This window comes from Heterodontus francisci, chromosome 27, assembly GCF_036365525.1.
Source record: "Heterodontus francisci isolate sHetFra1 chromosome 27, sHetFra1.hap1, whole genome shotgun sequence".
Taxonomy (NCBI): Eukaryota; Metazoa; Chordata; class Chondrichthyes; order Heterodontiformes; family Heterodontidae; genus Heterodontus; species Heterodontus francisci.
The window spans coordinates 40,455,923-40,477,336 of record NC_090397.1 but is presented as its reverse complement, the minus strand read 5'-3'; the positions used below and the strand labels follow the sequence as shown (position 1 = coordinate 40,477,336).

Sequence of the window (21,414 nt, the reverse complement as noted above, 5' to 3'; positions counted from 1 at the left end):
AACAGTTTGCTGTGAAAATTCTTTTCCCTCATGTCGCCTCTAGGTGCCGGACAATTCAGCGGCAATTGTTTTCTTCTTCGTGGTTTTTTTGGGGTCATCTGTAATTGTACTTTTGAAGTGAGAAGTATGATTATTTCCTCACTGCTTGGAGAAATCAAGGGCTAAAACCCAGCATGTTGTTTTGCCTCTAGGATCTGCTGTCCTAAATACTCTTCTGTAGGTGGAGGAGAGAGGATGGGCAACAGAAAAATTGTTTACAAGTTCCCCTGATTCTGAGAGATGATATTCCTTTGTTCTTCTTCCATGCTGCTTTCAAGTACAAAGTATAGAAACTTTTAGAATCATAGAAAGTTTAAGGCACAGAAAGAGGCCACCTGGCCCGTCGTGTCTGCGCTGGTTGAAAAACAAGCAACCCAGCCTAATCCCACCTTCCAGCATTTGGTCTGTAACCCTGCAGCTTACAGCACTTGTGCATATCCAGACACCCTTTAAATGAGTTGAGGATTCCTGCCTTCACCATCCTTTCAGGCAGTGAGTTCCAGACCCCCACTAGCCTCTGGGTAAAAAATATTTTCCTCATCTCCTTCGAATCTTTCTATCAAACACTTTAAATCAATGCCCCCTCGTCACTGACCTCTCTGCGAAGGTAAATAGGCCCTTTACATCCACTCTGTCCAGGCCCCTCACAATTTTGTACATTTCAATCAAATGCGTCACCTCTCACTTCTCCAGGTTGCATTCCAATTGCCACTTTTCTGCCCACCTGACTAGCCCATCAATATCTTCCTGCAGTCTACAGCTAGCCTCCTCACTATCAACCACGTGGCCAATCTTTGTGTTGTCTGCAGACTTCTTGATTGTGCACCCTACATTTATGTCCAAATCGTGAATATATGCCACAAAAAGCAGGGGACCTAGTACAGAGCCCTGCGGAAAGCTACTAGAAACAGCCTTCCAGTCACACAAACGTCCATCAACAATTACCCTTTGTTTCCTGCCACTGAGCCAATTTTGTATCCACCTTGCTACATTTCCCTGGATCCCATGGGCTTTTTTTTTAACCAGTCTGCCACGTGGGATCTTGTCAAAAGTCTGGCTAAAATCCATGTCGACCACATCAGCTGCCTTATTACTCAATCTTCCTTATTAGTTCAAAAAATTCAATCAAGTTAGTCAGACGAGATCTTCCCTTAACAAAACCATGCTGACTATCCTTGATTAATCTGTGCCCTTCTAAGTGGCAGTTTATCCTGTCTCTCCGAATTGATTCCAATAATTTGCCCACTTACTGAGGTTAAACTGACTGGCTTGTAACTATTTAATCTATCCCTCGCTCCCTTTTTAAACATTAACGTTAGCAGTCCTCCAATCCTCCGGCATCACATCTGTATCTAGTGGGGACTGGAAAATGATGGACAGACTTTCTGCTATTCCCCCCTGGCTGCTTTTAGCAGCCTGTGGTACATTTCATCCAGCCCCGGTGATTTATCCACTTTCAAGGATGCTAATCCTACTTCCTCTCTTCCTATGTTTATCACATCCAATACTTCACACCCCTCTTCCTTAACTATAATATCTGCATCGTCCCCCTCTTTTGTGAAGACAGACGCAAAGTAAGAACCATACCAACATCTTCCGCCCCTACACATAAGTTACCTTTTTTGTCTTTTATGGGCCCTACTCTTTCCTTAGTTATCCTTTTACTATTAATGTATTGATAAAACATCTTTGGGTTCACCTTGATTTTGCCTGCCAATATTCTTTCATGCGCTCTTTGTTCAGTTTCACTGAATCCATGTTTTTCATTTTCTTGTTTAAAAATATACTAACATTTTTCAATATAACAGCTTTTGGTTTCATTGGGTTGGGTATTTCTCATTCCTTGTGCCTAATGGTGAGCCATGTGGAATAGTAAATCCATTTCTTTTTCCAATTGTGTATGGTGGTGTTCAGATACTTGAAGTTCATTTCCTAGCAGTTCTTCAGAATATTTGTCAAATTATGGATAGAAATCTAATGAAGTAAGAGAATGTGTTCACTGAGAATAAATCTTTAATCCACTCAATCATCATTTATTTACTAGATAAACACTACTGGACCAATGGATATGTTCTAGCTTCCAAAGAGGTTGAAGAGTGTGTTCCCCTTTTCTTTGCTCATGTGGCTTATGACATCTACATCTGTGGAAAGACAATTAATTTATTGAAACTGTGCTGCCCAACGGTACGCTGTTTTTTCAACCATATTCTCTAAAATGGGAGAGTTACTGTTTTGATTCCATATTTTGTGTTCACAGTAATGACTTATCATTGCTGGTTTATGTATCTTGTGCTATTTTGTGTGTCTTATACTTGCCTCTACTGGAGCTATTTTGCAACTTGCCTTGCATTTCAGTCCTAATGTGCTTTATTCTAGTTTTTTGTCCTAGGGTCATCTTTCCTTCTGTTGATCTTTGATTCTTGTGCCCTACTTTTATTTTCTGGCCTTTTTCTCCACCAGTTTCAGTGTAAACTGGATGTGAAAGTCTCAAACACAGATTGGGCTGCCAGCGTCTCTGAACCTTGAAGAACTACCCCATTAAAGATGTTAAGCTGACACTTGAATCATCCCTGCTGCCACCCCATCCCAAATACAACACTGGGCAATGTAAAAATGGATGACATAATAGTTGATCTTTTTAATTTAAAAAAATCTAATGGCAGAATATGTGGCTGTAAACAAATTATATATTTACAATTGTGGTTTCTACAAAAGGAACCAAACAGTTACGTAGCCCTCTGTCATTGATGTGTTTTCCAGAACCCATCCCTTCCTGATATGTCAAGTGTGTAACAGTAACTCCACAAACTATTTTATTTCTAATCCTGCAAAAATATTCAGAAAGTGCAGACATTAATGTAGTAATGAAGGATAAGAGCTGGCATCACACCTGAACAGATAGGGTTAGAGTTTCTGCTTCGGGTGCAATTAACAAATTGTGTCCTTTTTGAAAAGTTTTTTTTTTGGAATTTCCTTTCAAACTCCTCTGCATGTTGTTGAATGCAAAATCTGCCATTAACCAGCACAATCAGGGAGTGTCTTAAAAATATATATATTTGAATGGTAACTTGGTAAAGTTTGATTAATACAGCTGAATATGAGTTTTATCGCAAAAAATGAGCACTTTAAATCACTGTTAAAACACCAACGTGCAAAACTTTTTCCAGTTAAATTGAGGTACTGTAGTCAGTTCCTTAGTAATTTAAAAAAAATCTTTCAGTTCCTTTCAAATTATACCTGTAGTGCCCAAAAAAATCCAGCTTAAGTTTTTGATCTTCCTTGAAGGCCTGCAAACGACGCACTTAGTGGAAGCGCCCAGTGGTGATTCATTCACACTGGGGGCAGGGCCTGTTCTGAACATGTTTTTAAAACGAGTGCAAAAGATCACAGAGACTTGAGTTGCGCTGAATGCAATTTTCTCTTAAAACTCTGCAAGCTTTTGCACCAGTTACAGTGATATTGGGTGAATTGCACTGAAAAAAACAGAGCAATTGAGCGGAAACTAGAGACTGTAATATTTAGCTGGCTGCAAATAGGCCGGTTGAGAAATTTGGGGAGGTCCAGTATATCCTGTTCATTGGGGCTCAATCCTGTATGCCAAACTTTGTTGCCAGTGAGTTTAATTCCAAAATGCTATAGATTATAACCAAATGGAACTTAGGAAAGGAGTATTTGTAATTTTCATTAAACTTTAAAACATATTAATTTATTAAGTAATGAATAGCAAAAAAGTATTTGGGGCCCAGATCGTGACTAAAAATAGCTTAATGAACCCTTTCTAAATGGGCGTGGTATATTCTGCTGAGTTTTGTCACATTAGGAGTTATCAACTGAAATTCTGCATGTTTACGGCATTCTTTTACTAAAGGAATGAAAAATTTTGAAAACAGAATATCAGATTTCTTTAGGAATATTTTTACTAAAAATATGATTGCGATTTTCCTTGAACTTTCTTAGTGAAAGGTGATTTACATATTGTAATTTTTTTTTTAAATTCTATTTGCAAAGAAAACATTGTCCAAGACATGCTATCACTGCATCACTTACGAAATGCATTGCATGCTGTGTTGAATGGTGCCTTTACCCATGAAGCCATGGAGGGTGTTCTGTAATAGTCCATGTTTAACATTTTCTCATTTTCAAAAAAAATTACTTAACTATGATTGAACAAATGTCTTTACGGTTAAGTTTTGTTGATTACTGCAAGATTCTTCTGTGATGAATATAATGAAAACAATCTATTTGTTGATTTTTGTCTTTTTAAATAAAGCATTACATCTGCTGGTCTGACATTCCTGTTCCCCGCATCTCTGTCACCTTTTCCTTGGAGGAACTGGAGGAGATAGAAAGAGACTCTGCTCTTTATGTCAGTCGAATGGAGAGAATAGCTCGTTACAACTCCATCAGCAGAGAGGCAAAGGTGAATTTTTTTTTAAAAAGTGTCGCCTCCCAATGGATTGTAAATCTTAGTCAACTGAATTTTCCACCTTGGTTATAAAATTAATTTTTGTAGTTCATATAGTAGGTGCCAAATGCTCTGGTATATTAGCACGAAAATATCCTGCATTTAAGTTTTTGCTTTGACAGTGTGCTCATAAAGTTTCCAATTTTTGTAATATTTTTAAATGAGAATTATAACACTTGTTAATTTTGTGAGTCTGTTGGCACAAGAGCTCTGTAAATGGTTCATGTTGTAATAGAGGTTCATTGTGACATTCTATAAATTGTAACACAAATTTAGTGTAATGTAATGAAAAGATTTTTCTTCCTGTCCATACATATTAGAAATATTTTGTAGAAAAGGGTATTTGGATGTCTAGAATTTTTTAAAATTATAATTATTTTGAAATTATGCTGTGCTATTTGTGTTACAATTTCCACCATGAGCAGACTGCAGTTGTGCGTTTCTGCCCATTTCTTCAGGAAGCCAAAGGGACCATTCTCTCTTTTACTGCATCTGATGTGGAGGGAGACATTAGTGATACATTGGACTAATTGTAAGATGTATGAAACAACCCTCCAGAGGAATGAGTGCAGGTTTCATCCCCCCCATTTTTTAAATATTTGGATCTTGTAACATGTGCCACTACTGTAGAACCTTCTGAGCTGTTGCTTTCCAATTCTTAAAAGTTGTGATTTGAATTTTTTATAATGCACTTCATGGTAATATATTACCTTTGGTTAGTTAAATGTTGCTGATAAAGCAATAATTTATTTTTCCAGAATCTGAGAAAGGAAATTGCTCAACGGGAGTTGATTGTCGAAGCTCAACGGACAGCTACAAGAGCAATGGCTACATTTAGAAGTATGGTTTGATTTGCAGTAGCATAAGACCTTTTTTCTGAACCACAATGTTAATTGCATTCTGAAGCAATAATTTATAGGACATCATTGCAACAATCTAGTTGTCATTCTCAAAATGGAATAATTCTTTCATAATGGGTGCAGAGCATAGCAATTGTCAGTGAGTCCATGATTTGAAAATGAGGCTATTATTGACAACGTCAAGTGCTGCCTATTTTTTAAATCAGGAATTTCTAGAAGTGGGGGTACCCTTCGATTACCATAACAGTACACGAATTCATATTCAAAATTTGCCATCTGTTATTTTTGTTGGGCCATAATTTTCAGTAAGTAGCAAAGCAACAGCGATCGCTGTGACCTCAAAGAAAGCTATGACGAGAGATCTAGTGATCTTTGTGGGGAGAGCTTTACCCCTCTCTTTGTACACTTGATTGTAGTGTTGTTCCCAGTGATGTCATCAAGCTGTCTAAGCAGCCAATTTTTATTGGTTTAAATAGGATGAAAATCAGGCGGGTTCTGCAACGAGCGAGTGATTTGCTCTGCCAGATTATTGCCAAGACAGTGATGTTGAAAATTATCACCATAGACTAGACTGTTGAAACAATAGAAGCCTACAGCTATTCAGTCCATTGTGACCGAGTAGCCTATTGATGGAGCAAACCAAAACTAACTCCATTGCCCTGCTTTCTGCACATAGCCCTGTGTCTTACTTTGCTTAAAATGTTTTTTCTGCTCTTCCCTTAAAAGATGCAGTGACTTTCTCCCCCCCCCCCCCCCCCCACCCCAACCCCCACCTCAGTTAAGACCTGTAGCAAAGCATTCCATGCTATAACCACTCCCTGCATAAACAAATGTCCTAATCTCTCCCCAATCTTGGTGATTACTTCAAAATGATGACTCATCACTGAATTCCCAATCAGAGGAAGTAACCTTTCTCTATTCATTCTATCAGAACATTTCATGATTTAAAAACTTCTTGAGTTACTCTGGGCCTTCTCTGCTCTATCTTGAATCTCTCCTCAAAACTATAATACTTCATCTTTTTTTTATTCGTTCATGGGATGTGGCCGTCACTGGCTAAGCCAGCAGTCATTGCCCATCCCTAATTGCCCTTAAGGTGATGGTCTGCCTTCTTGAACTGCTGCAGTTCTTGGGGTGTAGGTGCACCCACAGTGCTGTTAGGAAGGGAGTTCCAGGATTTTGACCCAGCAACAGTGAAGGGATGGCAATATAGTTCCAAGTCAGGATGGTGTGTGACTTGGGGGTGGTATTCCCATGCATCTGCTGCTCTTGTCCTTCTTGGTGGTAGAGGTCGCTGGTTTGGAAGGCACTGCCGAAGGAGTCTTGGTGAGTTGCTGTAGTGCATCTTGTAGATGGTACACACTGCTGCCACTGTGCGTCAGTGGTGAAGGGAGTGAATGTTGAAGCTGGTGGATGGGGTGCCAACCAAACGGGCTGCTTTGTCCTGGATGGTGTCGAGCTTCTTGAGTGTTGTTGGAGCAGCACCCATCCAGGCGAGTGGAGAGTATTCCATCACACTCATGACTTGTTCCTTGTAGATGATTGACAGGCTTTGGGGAGTCAGGAAGTGAGTTACTCGCCACAGAATTCCCAGCCTCTGACCTGCTGTTATAGCCACAACATTTACGTGACTGGTTCAGTTCAGTTTCTGGTCAATGGTAACCTCCATGATGTTGATAGTGGGGGATTCAGCAACGGTAATGCCATTGAACATCAAGGGGAGATGGTTAGATTCTCTCTTGTTTGAGATGGTCATTGCCTGGCATTTGTGTGGTATGAATCTTACTTGCCACTTGTCAGCCCAAGCCTGGATGTTGTCCAGGTCTTGCTACATCTGGACACTGGCTGCTTCAGTATCTGAGAAGTCGTGAATGATGCTGAACATTGTGCAATCATCAGCGAACATCCCCACTTCTGACCTTTTATGATGGAGGAAAGGTCATTGATGAAGCAGCTGAAGATGGTTGGGCCTAGGACACTACCCTGAGGAACTCCTGCAGTGATGTCCTGGAGCTCAGATGATTGACCTCCAACAACCACAACCACCTTCCTTTGCGCTAGGTATGACTCCAACCAGCGGAGGGTTTTCCCCCTGATTCCCATTGACCTCAGTTTTGCTAGGGCTCCTTGATGCCATACTCGGTCAAATGCTGTCTTGATGTCAAGGGCAGTCACTGTCACCACACCTCTGGAGTTCAGCTCCTTTGTCCATATTTGGACCAAGGCTGTAATGAGGTCAGGAGCTGAGTGGCCCTGGCGGAACTCAAACTGAGCATCAGTGAGCAGGTTATTGCTGAGCAAGTGCCGCTTGATAGCACTGTCGATGACCCCTGCCACCAATCTGCTGATGATCGAGGGAGCTGACAGGACAGTAATTGGCCAGGTTGGGTTTATCCTACATTTTGTGTACAGGACATACCTGGGCAGTTTTCCACATTTACAGGTAGATGCCAGTGTTGTAGCTATACTGGAACAGCTTGGCTAGGGGCGCGACTAGTTCTGGAACACAGGTCTTCAGTACTATTGCCGGAATGTTGTCGGGGCCCCTAGCCTTTGCAGTATCCAGTGCCTTCAGCTGTTTCTTGATATCGTGAGGAATGAATCGGATTGGATGAAAACTGGCATCTGTGATGCTGGGGACTTCAGGAGGAGGCTGAGATGGATCAGCCCCTCGGCAATTCTGGCTGAAGATGGATGCAAATGCTTCAGCCTTGTCCCTTGCACTGATGTGCTGGGTTCCCCAATGATGGTGGGTATCCCCAATATGAAGATGGGACTTCATCTCCAAAAGGACTGTGGTGGTCATTCCTACCAATGCTATCATGGACAGATGCATCTGCGACAAGCAGACTGTCCAGGACGAGGTAAAGTAGGTTTTTCCCTCCTTGGTTCCCTGACCACCTGCTGCTGACCGAGTCTAGCAGCTATGTCCTTCAGGACTCAGCCAGCTCGGTCAGTGTGGTGCTTCCGAGCCACTCTTGGTGTTGTACATTGAAGTCCCCTACCCTGAGTACATTCTGTATCCTTGCTACCCTCAGCGTTTCTACCAATTGGTGCTCAACACAGAGAAGCACTGATTCATGAGCAGAGTGTGGGGGGGAGCAGTTGGTGGTAATCAGCAGGAGGTTTCCTTGTCCATGTTTGATTTGATGCCATGAAACTTCATGGGGTCCAGAGTCAATGTTGAGGACTCCCAGGGCAACTCCCTCCTGACTGTATACCACTGTGCCACAATCTCTTGTTGGTCTGTCCTGCTGGTGGGACAGACGTACCCAGGGATGATGATGTCAGGGATATTGTCTCTAAGGTATGATTCCATGAGTATGACTATGTCAGGCTGTTGCTAGACTAGTCTTTGGCCAGCTCTCCCAATTTTAGCACAAGCCCCCAGATGTTAGTAAGGAGGACTTTGCAGAATCGGCAGGGCTAGGTTTGCCGTTGTTGTTTCCGTTGCCTAGGTCGATGCAAGTGGTCTGTCCGGTTTCATTCCTTTTCTTAGACTTTGTAGTGGTTTGATACAACCGAATGGTTTGTTAGACCATTTCAGAGGGCATTTAAAAGTCAGACACATTGCTGTGGGTCTGTAGTCACATGTAAGCTAGACCAGGTAAGGTCTCGTAGATTTCCTTTCCCTAAAGGGCATTAGTGAACCAGATGGTTTTTACGACAATCAACAATGGTTTCATGGTCACCATTGGACTAGCTTTTTTAAGTCCAGATTTATTAATTGAATTCAAATTTCACTATCTGCTGTGGTGGGATTCGAACCCCTGGCCCCTGGGTATTAACCTTGGTCTCTGAAACAAAAACAAGAAATGCTGGAATCACTCAGCAGGTCTGGCAGCATCTGTTTTTGTTTCAGATTTCCAGCATCCGCAGTATTTTGCCTTTAACCTTGGTCTCTGGTTTACTTGTCCAATGATATTACCACTATGTCACTGCCTCCCCTTAGCACCTGTGATATGCGAATTCAGGAAATAACAGCAATCTGTAAATAAGCTACAGTCTATTTACAGGTCATTTAACTAAATTTAAGGTTGCAGGGCAGGATCCAGTATGAAATCTCAAGTTTATTTTTAAAGGTTAGTTTGCATCTGTGCGCAGTTTAATGCAAGTGGTGTGAACAATGTTCAAAAAGTATTTTTGCGTCCTCTTTTAATTAACTATTATGTAACATATTGATAATATGGGTACGTAGTTGTCAATTAAAAGTATGAATGTTGAAACATTTGATTCAATGAACGAACAAAAAAAACTAGTTCATCTACATTCAAAATCTATAATACTCAGTTTTTGTCTGTCAGGACTGTTTTGATTGGTCACTTTAAGGGGTGTGTCTATTGGGTTTATTCGGTGGGCAGTACAAGGAGACAAGCAGGGTGTGCGGGGGACTAGAGTTTGTGATCCACATGTGGTTGCCAACAGTTGGCGGTGGGGGTCAGGGTTTAGAACAAAAACAGCGGAAGGTAAGGGGAGCCCAATAATAAAGTTAACCTAGCTGGAGGGATTGTTTCCGTGAGGGATGGAAGGAATGGGCTGGGGGTGGCATGGGAGGTGTGGATAAGATGATGGAATTGGTTAAATGTGACAAAAGGGCAGGGACAATTACTTGATAAAGCTTATTATTCGAAAGCTATCCTTTGTGCTAAAAATGAAGATTCACTAGATTTGAATGAATAAGTTCTAGAAACACTGTCAGGTGAATTAAGAGAATACACCTGCGTTGATTTTATAGGCAAAAAAGATGCTAGTCTATACCCGCGAGAGTTTCTACACAATCTAACTCCAATGGACATGTAACCACACAAACTTAGACTTAAGGAAGGAGCAGTTATAATGTTGCTACAAAATTTGAATCCTAAGCAAGGAATTTGTTGTGGGACAAGATTGGTCATTAGGAAGATGTTTTCTTCGATAGTTGCTGAAATTATAACAGGCAGATTTCAAGGAAATAGTGTTTATTCCTCCAATAATATTGAGCCCATCCGATGGAAACCTGCCTTTTCAACTTAGGAGAAAACAGTTACCAATTAGGCCTTCATATTCTATGACTATAAACAAACCACAAAGCCAGACTCTTGAGAAAATTTGTGTTTATACCCCAAGGCCTGTTTTTAGACGTGGACAGCTTTATGTAGCTTTTTCCAGAGTGAGGAATTTCGATTCTGTTAATGTCTTTTGATGAAAGAATAATTAGAAATCCTGTACTTAAACAAGTACTATTGCAATAAAGATACTAATTTGACCACAAATGTTTTGCTGACCTCTGCTAATTGTATGTATTTTGCCACCATTCTTCAAGACTATCTGCAGCACTACACTATCAATAACAGTTTAAGCTGAGTATTGAATCTGTAATTGAAATAAGTAACGCAGTAGTACATACTTATTTGTACATATGGTGTGTCCATAATTTTTTTATGATCTTTTTAGAAATGTACCATACAGAAATGAGAAACACCCAGGTATATAAATCTACAATAAATACCAAATCTTTAGCTGCTTAACTTCAAAAAATGTTGAGCTAAATTCATGTGTTATTACTAATTATAGTTATCAACAGATGCAATTAGTCGATTTTCTATTTGAAATAAATTGCTGTGGTGTTTTTGCTGTCATGTAAATACGCTATGGGCTGAATTTTGCGAGTGCTCCGCAGTTTGCAGCGGCGCACTGTAAAAGCGGCGTGCATCCCGTGCGGGGGCTCATTTAAATAGAGGGGACGGAGCTACCACCCTGATGACTTAAGGGGGCGGCTGCCGCATCCCCAGCAATGGCGTCTGGCGCTACCGCACAGGCGCTGGCACCTTTTTAAAGGGCTTTAAGCCCTTCAGTCTCCTTTTAAAATTTAAAAGTCCCGATCTCCAGGATAAAACAACAAAATATTATTTCAAATATAAATTACTTCTCCCACCCCCACCCCTCCAATGGGTAAATTGTACGTTAATCACACTCTTCCCCATAATAAGTCTTTAATGGTATTGCAAACTCTTTTTCCCCTCCCCCCCCCCCCCAACCTAAAATTTGTTCCCTTTTGACCCTCATCCCCTTACCACCATCCCATTAGCCAGTAAAGATTGTTTATTTTGGTCCTCCACCCCTCCTGTCCTGAAAATTTTATCCTTCCCTCCCCTCTGCCCACCCAGATTCTCGCCTTGGAACGCCATATGGAGTTCCGAAGGCGCCCAGATTACGAACGGTGGCTGTAAAATTGGTGTGGGACGGCTGCCGTCTGTAGGTAAGTTAATTTACATCTCTTTATTGTTAATTTGAATATTAAGATGAAGGGCCGCACAGAGATCCCCCCCCCCCCCCAGCCGCCAGTAATATGCCCTTCTCGAATTCGCGGGTCGAGGCAGGCCTCTCCCCGCTGCCTTTTACCGGCCCCCATGCCATGACCTGTGACATCGAGGGGGCGGTATAATTCAGCCCTATAAATCCTTGAGTGCACTGCTAAGCTGCTGGTACTATCGTAACTCCACAGTTTTTCACTCACTGATAGGAAAAAAATGAATGATATAGAATCATTTTCTGTTTTTATGCTTTCTGTCCGTAGATAATCAGATAGCTGAAAGGAGGGCTTTTGATGTAAAGAAGAGGGAACAATTCCTGGAGCTAAAAGAACAATTCGAGAAGGACATGGAGGTGCTCATCTTCTGTTGTAATGGCTCAATTGCCTTTATGAAATAGAATTGGCTTGTTTAATTTCCTGTGCAATTTACTGTGTTTACAAATAATATCCGTCTGGAAGAAAATCTTCTGTATCATTGAAGTTTACATTGTTGTAAAATAATTAAATATTGCTGTTGGGGAAATTGGCAACTTCAGGTAAAAACTGATTACAAGGTGAAATACAGGGGGAAAAACTTAAGTTCAGCATATGGTATTAGTGCAATTCCACTACGTAATATTGAACAAAAACACAGTTGCCTGTAAAGTGTATATCTTAAGTCATTTATTGACACATTTTATACAACCGCATTATTGTTTAATTAAGCATTGTGTTTATATCTGCTGGTGTAAAACTGAAGTACATATGCATTTAACATGAGCCTCATTGTTTAACCAAATTGTATCGATACCGAAATCAATTAAATGTTTTTTTTTTATTTTGTTAAGCGTCGAAATGCAGTTAAGCAACAAGAGACTGAAAAAGATTTAGTGCAAATTCAAGCGCTTAGAGAGCGTGAAGAAAAACGTAAAGCACAAGAGGAAGAATTGGAGAGAAGAGCAAGGTAATTATTTTCTTGAAAATATGTGTAGTTTAACTCTTTGAAGATGGGAGGGAGAGAAGAGTTAAATTGAAATTGGATTGTTTAGTCTATTTACAGTGCAATTGTACTACAAAAAATGTTCTTGCAGTATGTTATTCCCAGCTCAAGGAGGATTTCATAATCCTGTTTACTTCAAAGATTTTTTTCTTGTCAGTGGATTGTACTACATGGTTTAGTAATTCACTGGTAATCCATCTGTTTAAAGCTGGGCACAGTATTTAAGATGAAGTCTGACAAGTCCTATACAGTTTGATCACAACTTTCGTTGACTTGTACAGCTTTGACCATGTAGTTCAGCATTCTGTTGCCTGTGTTGATTGCAACTCTGCATTAACTAGACATCTCAAGCATTGAGTCTACAAAGACCTATTCTGGCTTCATGTTCAGCTATTTCAACACCATTGGAGTATACATGTCGTCTATTTTCTCTTCCTATGTGTGGCAAATTTCACTTGTCTGCACTACTGTTCTGTTCACAGGCATGTCTTGTCCAACTCATTCTGAGCTGCCTCTTCCAATTCCTCCTATCATCTGAAAATTTTTGAAATTCACAATAAATTTTAGAATCTTAAGTCACTGATCTAGATTAGAAATAGTAGTCCCAATACTGAGCCCTGGGACACCACAGTCACTATTTCCCATTGTAACAGGAGTAGACTATTCAACCCCATGAGATTGTTAGACCATTCAGTTAGTTCATGGCTGATCTGTACCTCAACTCCATTTACCCATCATTGATCCATATCCCTTGATAGCCTTACCTAATAAAAATCTGTCGTTTATCAGACTTACAAATTTCAGTTGACCCAGCTTCCACAGACTTTTGGAGAAGAGAATTCCACTTTTCTACTAGCCTTTATCTGAACAAGGGCTTCCTGATTCCATGTGTGAAGGGCTTTACTCTAATTTTAAGATTATGCCCCCTTGCTCTGGATTCTTCCCCCCCTGCCCGCCACCCCTCCTTACTGGAGGAAATAGATTTTCTGTATCTGCTGTATTGAATCCTTTATCATTTTAAAGATTTCACTAGGAGTACCCTCAACTGGCTAAGCTTGACAGAATAAAGGCCAAGATTATGCAACCTATCCTTGTAATTTTACCCTTCAAGCCCTAGCATCATTCTGATGAATCTGCATTGTACTTCCTCCAAAGCCAGTATATCTTTCCTGAGGTCCAGTGCCCAAAACTGACTACAAGGGTCTACTGATCTAGATAGGGTCTGGCCAAGGCTCTGTTCATTTGAAGCATTACTTCCTTCCCTTTGTATTGCAACCCCCTGAAGTAAAGGGCAATATTCTATTAGCCTCTTTGATTACTTTTTGTAATCTAGCTTGTAGTAATTTGTGTACCTTCATGCTTCCAGTTGCTCGCCATTGAGAAAATATTCAGATTTGTCTTTGTTGGATCCAAAGTGGATAACCTCACACTTCCCCGTTTTGAATTATTATCTGCAATAGTTTTACCCACTCACTTCCTGCACTTAATTCTGTCATCTGCAAACTTGGATAGACAACTCTATTCCTTCATCAAGTCATTCATATATATGGTGAAAAGCTGAGGCGTCAGTATAGATCCCTGAGGAAAAACAATGCTTCTCATCAGTCTGCCAATCAGACTACATTCCCTTTATTCCTATTTTTTGTCTCCTACCTTGCAACAAGGTTGCCTCCAAAGCTAGGCACTTTCATTTTTCTGCTAATCTCTTGTGCAGAATCTTATCGAATCCCTTCCGGAAGTCCATATCGACAATGTGCATTGTCACTTCCCTGTTCACCTGGTTACCTCAAAAAAAAAAAAAAATTCAACTAGATTGGCAGACATTACCCCTCTAACAAGTACCTGTAGTTTACCACCATGGATAGAAAATTCCTTCAGTTCTGAAGAAGGATCACTGACCCAAAACATTAACTCTGCTTCTCTCTCCACAGATGCTTCCAGACCTCCTCAGTATTTCCAGCATTCGCAGTATTTTGCTCTTGCTTTCAGAATATTTGCTGCCATGAGATCTAAATGACCAACATAGCGTTTACACCTGAGTTTGCTGATCATAAAACTTGCATGAACTTGTGCAGCAGATTTTATGATTTATGCTGATGTGTTTTATCTGAGACTGCTCTGATCAACTGTTAAATATGATGCAATGGAAAGATACATAATTCTGGCAGCCTCAGAGATTTCACAGTTTCTGTAGTTAAGATGTTAGTAAACATCAAATCCAACATTTTACAAAAGTAACATACCTCGAATGCTGGAAATCTGAAATGAAAACAGAAAATGCTGGAAATGCTCAGTAGGTCTTGCAGCATCTGTGGAGAGAGAAACACAGTTAAAATTTCAGGTCGCTGTCCTTTCATTAGAACACAGAAAATCCAACATTTTCTTGTGTTCTTGAGTCTGATCTTGACTACATTTAGATTAGGGATCATTCAAGTATTGAAAGCAAGTTTAAATTTACTTTACTAATTTTCAGGCAACAGTTAATTGAACATTACAGCAACTTATCAGAGGAAGCAGCAAGACGAGAGCAGAGAGCCCTGTGGAAAATTCAAAGGCATAAGTTAGAAACTGCACGCATTGACTTTCTCCTTAATGATCAGAAAAAGCTTCAGGTAATTGAGCAAATACTTGATTGTATTTTCAACTGTGTGACTTGTCAACTGTTTTTTTAGATAAGATTTGTCTATTGCTTGCTTGTCCTTAGATTAACTTTTTTAATGTCTCAGGCATTGATAGAGAAGTTGCCATTGGGAGAACAAAGAGGGAAATCGGATGTTATTCCTGGATTGGATCTGCAGCATCATGAGCCATTGAATAAAGGTTTTGATTCTCAAGAGTTGAACTTTGAGGTGCAGTACTACAGCTGCATTTCATCTCCAAATGTTTCCTTTTTCTTCTCCAACTCCAAAAAAATTGATTATTCTTGAAACCTAAGGAACTATGGGAACAAAATTTGTCTTTTTTTTTTAGCAAAAAGAGGCACCGATATTAAAAAGTAGTATTAATCACTTTTTACTCTTGACTTTTTGCTAAAATTACTGAAGAAAGAAATTTTGGACCCATATTGAAAAATTATTTTGCCATTCACTCAAATACCATTGTATAACTTTCTGTGTTTCAGGTAGCATCAAATAAAAATGGAATACTCAGTAAGAAGGAAAATCTACTTGCACCATTGAATGAAGCAGTAGTTGCACAGACTAATTTATTATCATTCCAAGAAGGGCCTCAACAATCCAAGACTCAAATTTATACAGTAGAACCTGGACTTGAAGCTTCCCTTGATGTTGATTCACAATATCTGCCCCACAGTAGTAATCCCAGTCAGAAAGAAGCATGCTTACTTGATATAAGTTTTGAAGATTTTCTTCCAAAGGAGCAACAGCAACCTGGAGCTGCCCTTGAAGTAGTTAAACAAACTACAGAACTTGATGTGGCACTGAAGGAAATAGGTTCAGAACTATCAGATGAGAAAAAAAGCATTGCTGTTGACAAAGAAGAATATGATTTCAATAATTCTTTAGTGGCATCTGGGAGTGCTCATGATAAAGCATCACAGGGCAAAAACCATTCACAGGTGAATTCAAGGATATCCCAATGGAATGTTCACGGACATCATTCCAATTCACGCATCAAAGTTGTGTGTACATCAGATAATAAGCCTTCAGGTCCAAATGCAAATATTTATAATCCTATGCCTGATTCAAACCTAAATGTAGGTGAATACATATCCAATGTTGAACCTGCTAGGCCACGATGGAATGCTCACGGGCATGTTTCAGAATCCAACATACAGGTTGGTGGATATTTGTCTAACGTTGAACCATCTAGACCACGATGGAATATTCATGGACATGTATCAAAAGGTCACATATTGGTTGGTGAAAATGTTTCAGATATAGAGCAGTCTTGGCCACAAGCAAATATTCATGGGCATGCATCACAAGCCAACATACAAGTTGGTGAGTATGTTTCTAATGTAGAACCATATAGAGCTAGATGGAACATCCATGGACATGTGTCACAAGCCAATATTCAGCTTGGCAAAAATCTATCTGATATCGAACCAGCTGGACCACAGTGGAGTATTTGCAGTCAATCATCACGACCTTTGATTAAAATTGGACAACATGTATCTGATGTAGAATCTCCTGTACTTGGTTGGGGTTCTTTTGGGCATCCTTCTCAGTCAAATATCAGAATAGGAGAATGGTCACCAGATGTGGAAGAAAATTTGATCCCAAGGCTGAAGCCTAGTTTTGGTCCTTCATCTGGTTCTACCGTTCAAGACATATTATATAACAAACAGTCGCTGATAGAAATAATGGTGCCAGATAAATCTGATGAAAAACAGAATGCTGACATTGTACACACTATTCCAGAAGAAAAAATCAAAACCACTGAAATATCCAAATTAGGTGCAACTCTGCCAAATCCTGAATTTGAGCTAAATGGAAATCAGAGCAAAGAAGATAAATCACAAGGTAAGAAATGCAAGGCTTTTGCTGCATTTTACTCCTTCAGCAGCATCACCATTTTTATAAGAACTCACGTTTTCTTCTCCGCTGATAACTAATGTAAATGGACATTTTACAGCCAGACTAAGCTATTCATATCTTAGCAAAATTTGCATTGATTAGTCTGTAAAGAGCACTTTTTATTTGTAACGTACAGATAATTTAGATTTCCAATTTTACTCTGAATTTACTGAAATATGTTTGTATAGTTGTCCATTCATTATCTTTTGTAGATACCTGTGAAAATGACATTAGTGGTAGAAGTTCAGAAAACACAGCATCTCCCCTCTCTCTTCAAACTACATGCTTTCAAGATGAGGTACTTTATTTTAGATAAAGAATTCAATCAATGTTTTGTAATCTGTTGTGGTGTGGCATTCTTGACTCAAATATGCTTCCTGATGAAGTGAAATTATGGCCCCGATAATTCCGAGCACGAAGAGAGTGATGGGGGGTGGGGTTGGTGGTGAGGGAGGCTTTGTGAACGGGAAACCTGGAACTAAGGGTCCTGCTGAATTTAATGGCGGGGCCTCTTTCAATCTTTTTTTCAACAGTTTTCCCATCCAACAGTTAGCCAGGTTGATCGGTTGGCTGCCTGTTGAGTGGGAAAGCAGTCATGGAGTGATTGGAATCTTCAGGGTTTGGATCGCAGATTTGGGGAATGATCAGGATCTCTGGGGTTTGCATCACAGGATGGGACAGGGGTTGGGGTCGGTGGATCGCGGGGGCAAACGGCTGGGAAAACACTCTTGCTCCTCCTGGCTCGAAAACAGTACAATAAAGGCACTTGATGGATTCTGCTTTCATCTGCCAGGTTTCCTGTGACCCAGGAAACTTGGCTTGCAGGTGTTCAAAAATAAAACTGAGTTTAGAATGCAGGCACCCAGCCTCCTTAAAAAATTTTAATGCATGGTCTGCCACCTAAGAGCAGATTGGTCCCCATCCCCAACTTGCTTCCTTTAAAACTGGAAGTGGATGGGTTGAGGTTGGACTTCCCGTTTTTATTTTAAGCCTTTTTGAAAACTTTTTTTGAAGACAAAAAAAAAACCCTAAAAATATTGTGCTGAAGTGGTGAATTCATAACTCAATGAGTTCCCCTCCAAGTTGCACACCATTCTATCTTAAACATACATTTCACTCCTTCATCATTGTTGGGTCAATTCCTACCTAATGTCATTGTGAAAGCACTTGTCATACTAGGACTGCAGTTCAAGAAGTATTAATCAGCACCTTATGAGAGCAACTAGAGATGGGCAACAATATGGCCTTTCCAGCATTGACTATATCCAGAGAACAATTTTTTTAAATTACTACTAATGACACCACAATAATAGATAGTTTAAGGAAACATCAGCACTACAGTTTTGAGTGCTTTAATATTTTTATGTTTTGTTTTTAAATTCATTCCCAGGATGTAAGCAATTCTGCCACGGTTGGCATTTATGTCTATCCTTAGTTGCCCTGAGAAGGTGAACGTTCTCTCACAATGCGGTTATTAATCTTTGTATTAGTTTGATATAACTGAGTGGTTTTCTAAACTACTGCAGAGGGCAGTTAAGAGGTGAGACTAGAATCCAATATAGGCCAGACGGGATAAGGTTGCTGGTTTCCTCTCCTAAAGACCTTTAGTGAACTGTTAAGTTCTTGCAACAATCTGACTGCTTCATGAGCACTTTTTACTGATGCCAAGTTTTATTTCCCGATTTGTTTAATTTTATTGAAACTCAATCCAAGTGATCAAACTGCCGTGGTTGCAGAACATAATTTCAAATCCTGATATTCAGTCCTGGCCTCTGGATTACTAGTCCAGAATTATAACCGCTACACATTTTGTGTGATTATGGCACTTTATAGTAAGTCACCATACTTGAATTTTCTATTCCAAAATGTTATGAGTGCATCTAGAAGACCCTCCTAGTCCAAAGAATTTCCAAATCCATGCAAATGGTTTTTTTGCTTAGTAATAGATTTTATTATTCATGGGGCTTATATTATTGAATTTTATTAAAATATCTCTTCATATTTTGGGGGGATTAGCATATAATTTATGAAAATGATGACTATGGATGGTGAATAATTATGTACTTTTATTCTTTAGGATAAGTATCCTTTAGAACTACAAGAAGTTTGTTTTCAAGAAAATAATGCACAGAACCCAGATTTGACTGTGCAAGTCCCAATGGGTCCAGCAACTGACCTTTTGAGTGTTGCAGTGGAACCTATCCAAGAAGCAGCTGTAGAAACTTCTACATGGGAGAAAGAACAGGCCTATCTTAAAACCTTGACAGACCAGTACTGTGTAGAACAGTACCAGGACAACTATGAATTGATGTGTAAGTGTGCACTGTTTAAAGAATTCATTTGAACTGTAATATTTTGATGTTTGGCACTGTATTTTAATGTTAATAGGGTTGTATCTTTTTAGTGATAAAAGACAAAGACTTTTATCACTATTTTAGAGATAGGGCAACCTTTGATACTTGTCGAGTGTTGAAGTGGAGTACTGACTTCTCTGTTTGCTATCACTAATGCATGCATTTGGCCCCTGTGATTGACACCAAATTTGATTTGTAATGGTTCAAGAAAATGTAATGATTTGCCTTTTATGCTGATTTAACTAGTCCATTAGTGCCCACTAAGTAACAAACAATTACTGAATTCTGTCCACTCAAAACCTGTATTAATGTGAAATGAGTTCTCTCTAATTTTGCCATCAGTGTATCAACCACTGATTAATATATACCAGTGGCCTTTAGGGGAATTACAAGTGATTTCTCTTCAGTTTAAATATAGGTGAGGATTTGATGGAGCTGGGGGAGGAGGAATCCCGCAGGCAATTGGGAAATAGATCAGCAACACTGGCATTGGTGATTTTTAAAAAAAGTGTGCTCAAAGGAATCACTTTGCCTTATGTCTACTATGAAATTATCATGCAAATTGACACATGGCTCATTTTAAAACCCTTTTGTCCAACATAAGGCTTTTTGATTTGCATAGTTGATTTGCCTATTCCCTTATTTCCTTGAGGATTTTAAGGTGTCTCATCTCTTGGATGACGTAGAAATTTAAGGGTAAATTCACTGAATCCCTGCTGCCAGTGAGGAGCTGTACTCAAAAGGGAGGGTGGGATGAAAATTGAGCTACAGGATTGTGGCACTGATTCTCTAATTCATGCTCCCTTTGAGTGGAGTTTCACACTGGCAATACATGAGTGCTGAATTTATCTTTTAATTCTTTGGACTTGATTTTGACTTGCTGTACATCTGTTGTTCCAGCTGAACCACCCATAACCCACCTACTTCAGAATGTAATAACAGAGCCCTATTTATTACCCTTGGATCCTTCTGCTCGTAGAGCAACAGATGCAACAGCAGTGCAAGCAAGCAGTCTTATCTCACTTCCAGTACTGATGAAGCATTCTATTACAGCGCCTCTTGTAGCTCAGTAAGTGTTTTTGACTGAAACGACTATTGTCATAACTGCAGTTGTTTAAGTTAGCGAGGTAGATGAGCAAGATATTTTTAGGGGCTTCCGCCTCGTAGCCGCTTCTCACGGACTTGTATAAATTGATACTTAAACCTGAAACTGCCTGGATTGGCCTTTTTATTTAAACAAAGGCTGGGAAAGACAATTGGAGAAGGAAGCGACCAATGGAACTTCAAATTTAAAGTTATTTTGAATTGTTATTTTTAATATTTCAGCACTTCAGTTTGCAACTTTGTAATGGACAAAATTTGAAAGATTCAAAGCATCTTTGGCAGTCATGGAATAACAACTTGAATATGTGTAGCACCCTTAATGTAGTAAAACATCCCAAGGTACTTCACAGGAGCGTTAACAAGCAAAATTTGTCAACGAACCAAATAAGGAGCTATTAGGGCTGATGGTCAGAGAGGCAGGTTTTAAGGATCATAATAAAGGAGGAAGGAGAAGGGGAGGTTTAGGGAGGGAGTTTCATAGCTTATGGTCTTGGCAGTTGGAGGCACAGCTGCCAGTGGTGGAGTGATTAAAACTGAGGATGCTGAAGAGGCCAGAAATGGAGAAATGCAGTTATCTTGGAGGAGATTACAAAGATGGGGAGGGACGAGGCCATGGAGGGATTTAAAAACAAGGATGAGCATTTTAAAATTGAGGCATTGCTTAACTGGGAGCCAATATAGATCAGCGAGCATAGGAGTGATGGATGAACGGGACTTGGCTAAGTTAGAACATTGGCAGTTGAGATTTGGATGACCTCAAGCTTACAGAGGGTAGAATGTGGG

General features: G+C 39.8%; 1 protein-coding gene across 3 annotated transcripts in view; it reads left to right on the top strand.

Annotated features, from left to right (window-relative positions):
- tubgcp6 (tubulin gamma complex component 6) overlaps positions 1-21,414 on the top strand; it is a 61,672-nt gene that overhangs the window by 26,802 nt on the left and 13,456 nt on the right. For 2 of the 3 annotated variants that reach the window (XM_068059165.1, XM_068059164.1), the window contains exons 10-20: positions 2,084-2,223; positions 4,310-4,459; positions 5,263-5,344; positions 11,921-12,009; positions 12,484-12,599; positions 15,109-15,247; positions 15,362-15,484; positions 15,757-17,119; positions 17,386-17,471; positions 19,251-19,485; positions 20,428-20,596. In XM_068059165.1, coding sequence (XP_067915266.1) covers positions 2,084-2,223; positions 4,310-4,459; positions 5,263-5,344; positions 11,921-12,009; positions 12,484-12,599; positions 15,109-15,247; positions 15,362-15,484; positions 15,757-17,119; positions 17,386-17,471; positions 19,251-19,485; positions 20,428-20,596 — 2,692 coding nt within the window. The remainder of the gene's footprint in view (positions 1-2,083; positions 2,224-4,309; positions 4,460-5,262; positions 5,345-11,920; positions 12,010-12,483; positions 12,600-15,108; positions 15,248-15,361; positions 15,485-15,756; positions 17,120-17,385; positions 17,472-19,250; positions 19,486-20,427; positions 20,597-21,414) is intronic. The other variant, XM_068059166.1, reaches the window with a different exon arrangement.